Genomic DNA, 2940 nt, shown 5'->3' with positions numbered 1-2940 from the left:
AAAAAAAAAAAAAAAAAAGAGGGGGGGTGTGTTTAAGAACCTGACTCAGCAACATGTCACTTGAAACTGACTGCCTTGATAAATACATAGTGGTACCATATCAAATATACTGTGTGCAGGCAGCTAGCTATCTGAGTGGCTGCACATGAATGAAGGCTGGAAATTCCTATATAAGATCTGACTGTAAGGTAGAGATGCAAAGTTTAAAAGATGAAGACAATAAATATAATGCGATTCACAAAGGTCACAATGCAACGCCTGTGTACAGTGAGAGCATTTGCAATGTTTCTGCTTACAGAGAAACAAGAGTTTGTTAATAAACAGTCAAGAAGTAACCAACAAGCTTAATAATTGGGAAAAAAAGAGATAGCAAGGAACTACAATTAAAAATAGCAAAGGAGCATTCTCTAAATAAAAGTAGGTTGTGATAAAGTAATGGCATCATTCCCATCCCAAACCAGCCTAAACATTCAGCAGTGGCAATTCTGTTCACATCACAGCAAATGCAAAAGCCTTATTTTAGTACCTTGAGTATCAATAACCAACATTCAACAGAGCTTTTTCATGCAACTTTACCTTAGATGACTGATGATAAAACGGGTTAGTAGTTTTCTGCCCACAGGGAGCAGAAGCTGAAGAAGGGCTATAAAGAGACTCTGGCTGGGGAACAGGGGAACAAGAGTTACGAGACAGCTAGTAAATAAACCTTTAGCTTACATAGACTCTACAATGAGGAAGTTTAGTTTCTAGTGATGCAAGCAACTTATATTAAAGCTCAGTAGCTTTTGTCTGCAATGTCCATGAAACTTAGTGACAGAAAACTTCCGTGTACTTCTAGGTCCTTTCATTAATGTCCAATGGTATTTTTAACAGGTGCTGTATTTCTGCATGCGCTTCTCAGACATGCTGTCAATCTCTAAGAGCTGGTTTTAGTTAGACTCCTACTCTGCCCCCCAACAAATTATCTTTCTTGAGGCTTTTCAAAATAGTTTGAGGACGGCGTGCTGGAGGGTAATTCCAAATCCAAATCGATTTCATTCTAAATGGAAATAATATTTTAATCAAATCTTTGTTCCTAAAATAGCTGAGATGGAACTTTCAGGATTAAATATCCCATGCCCAAATACCACCACATTTGTTTCATCTATTACTATGTATTACATCTCTTTCCATCTTCTTTATGCTTACCCTTGGTCTGCTTATAATGCTCTGTACCATAAAGACTACAGGATTGCCTGCCTTCCGTATGGCTTCCACAGCTTGTTCATGGCTGGCATCTCTGAGGTCAATTCCATCCACCTGTAATTGGAAGGCCTCATCTTAACATTGCAAGAAGCTCCAAGAATCATGAGACACCTCTGCATTTTGGTTAGGGAACTCTGACTTAAACCTAAGCCCAAATCTTTCTTACTAGTGGAAAGATTTCTACTGAGTTGGTCTGAGCTCCCTCTCACACAGGTTTGGGATTTCCAAGAGCACTGAAAGGACATAAAATAAATAATCTCCATGTTTTAAAAACATTCTTGGTTCTACATTCTTGATTCAGCCTCAACGTTTTTTCCCATGGACAACGTAACAAGAGAGATATGGTAACAAGAGAGCGGTGGCATTTCCCAAGTAGCACTTCCTGTAAATCCTATCTCAGAATAACCTACCTCTTAGAACTTAATGAGATTTGCAAAGTGAAACTCGTTAGGTGCTGGAGAGTTTTTCACTATGGTGTATTATGTCATAAAATCATAGACTCACAGAATTGTTTTGGTTGGAAGAAATCTTTAAGATCAAGTCCAACCGTTAACCCAGCACTTCCATGTCAGTACGATGTACCTTTTTTTTTTTCTTCCCCTCCCCAAAAGCAGGATAAAACTAGTTGTAGCTACTAGATGCTTTCCCTAGATGTTAAATTTTCAGGTCAGAGTTGAAAAGCTTTCTCTTTTCTGGAAGAAAGCATTCACAAATGATGGCTAAGGACAAATTTTTCTCTGGTTCCTTTTTTCATGCCTTCATATGTATTGCTGTGTAAAACAGTGTCTTGCGATCCAGGTAAGAACCATGTAATAGTGAGGTTAGCATCAGTAAAGCATTCTCACAATGACCATAAAAAAAGCTAGAAGCTAACACAGAAAGGTTACTTGTTAGTGACGATTCTTGCACACAAAGTTATACAATGAGGATTAACGCTAACCTTTAAATTGTCTAACTCTGCCTTAAACTTAACCATCCAATGTAAATGAAGTGAAAACAAAAATAATGAGAGAGAAAATTCTAAGCCTTTGAGAACTGAACACCACCACTAAGTCTTTCCAATTTGCCATGTCTGAAACGCTGTATACGCTAGTAGAAAGAAAAGAGTAGATATGCCACAACTTGAGAAACTAAAATAATCCATTTAGAAACAGTCACATTAAACCAACATTAGCTACTTAATTTCATGCACCCACTCATAACTTCTGCAAGCATCACTGTCAATCGCGGCATTCATAAAAATCAAAAGATATTATTTCAAGATCTTTTATATGGATCTGCAGCAAACAGCAAACTGCAGTTTAAGTTTCACCATGCAAAGCAAGGCCAGTCTGATACGGGGGAGGAATCACCACCTCTATCACCCTGCTTTTTATGTTCTTACTGATGGACAGTGAGTTAACAACATCCAGCAGGGTAGAGAGGAGTGCAGATCCTAATGGCCTGACACTGGAGATGGTGTAATGACTCCTTTATTGATAATCACCGCAGTAAAGACAAATTCCTTTCAGTATGTTCATTCTTCAGTATCTTTAAGTGAGACAGCAAAAGTGGCTGCATGAGCACAGGATTGGCTAAGCAGAAGAGAAATCTAGATAAATTCCTCCCTGCAACACTGCTGGCTACCCTATCCTTCAGCATGGGTAAAATGCTCTTAAATTCCTGTTTCAAATTCAGCTTTCTTTATGTCAGCAG

General features: G+C 38.4%; 1 protein-coding gene across 1 annotated transcript in view; it reads right to left on the bottom strand.

Moving 5' to 3' along the window:
• MPDZ (multiple PDZ domain protein) overlaps positions 1-2940 on the bottom strand; it is an 85368-nt gene that overhangs the window by 26624 nt on the left and 55804 nt on the right. The window contains exon 25 of the mRNA XM_010143201.1: positions 1189-1299. Coding sequence (XP_010141503.1) covers positions 1189-1299 — 111 coding nt within the window. The remainder of the gene's footprint in view (positions 1-1188; positions 1300-2940) is intronic.

The sequence above is a fragment of the Buceros rhinoceros genome, unplaced genomic scaffold, assembly GCF_000710305.1.
Source record: "Buceros rhinoceros silvestris isolate BGI_N320 unplaced genomic scaffold, ASM71030v1 scaffold7829, whole genome shotgun sequence".
Taxonomy (NCBI): domain Eukaryota; kingdom Metazoa; phylum Chordata; class Aves; order Bucerotiformes; family Bucerotidae; genus Buceros; species Buceros rhinoceros.
The sequence above is the reverse complement of the archived record's forward strand: the minus strand, read 5'-3'. Positions and strand labels throughout refer to the sequence as shown.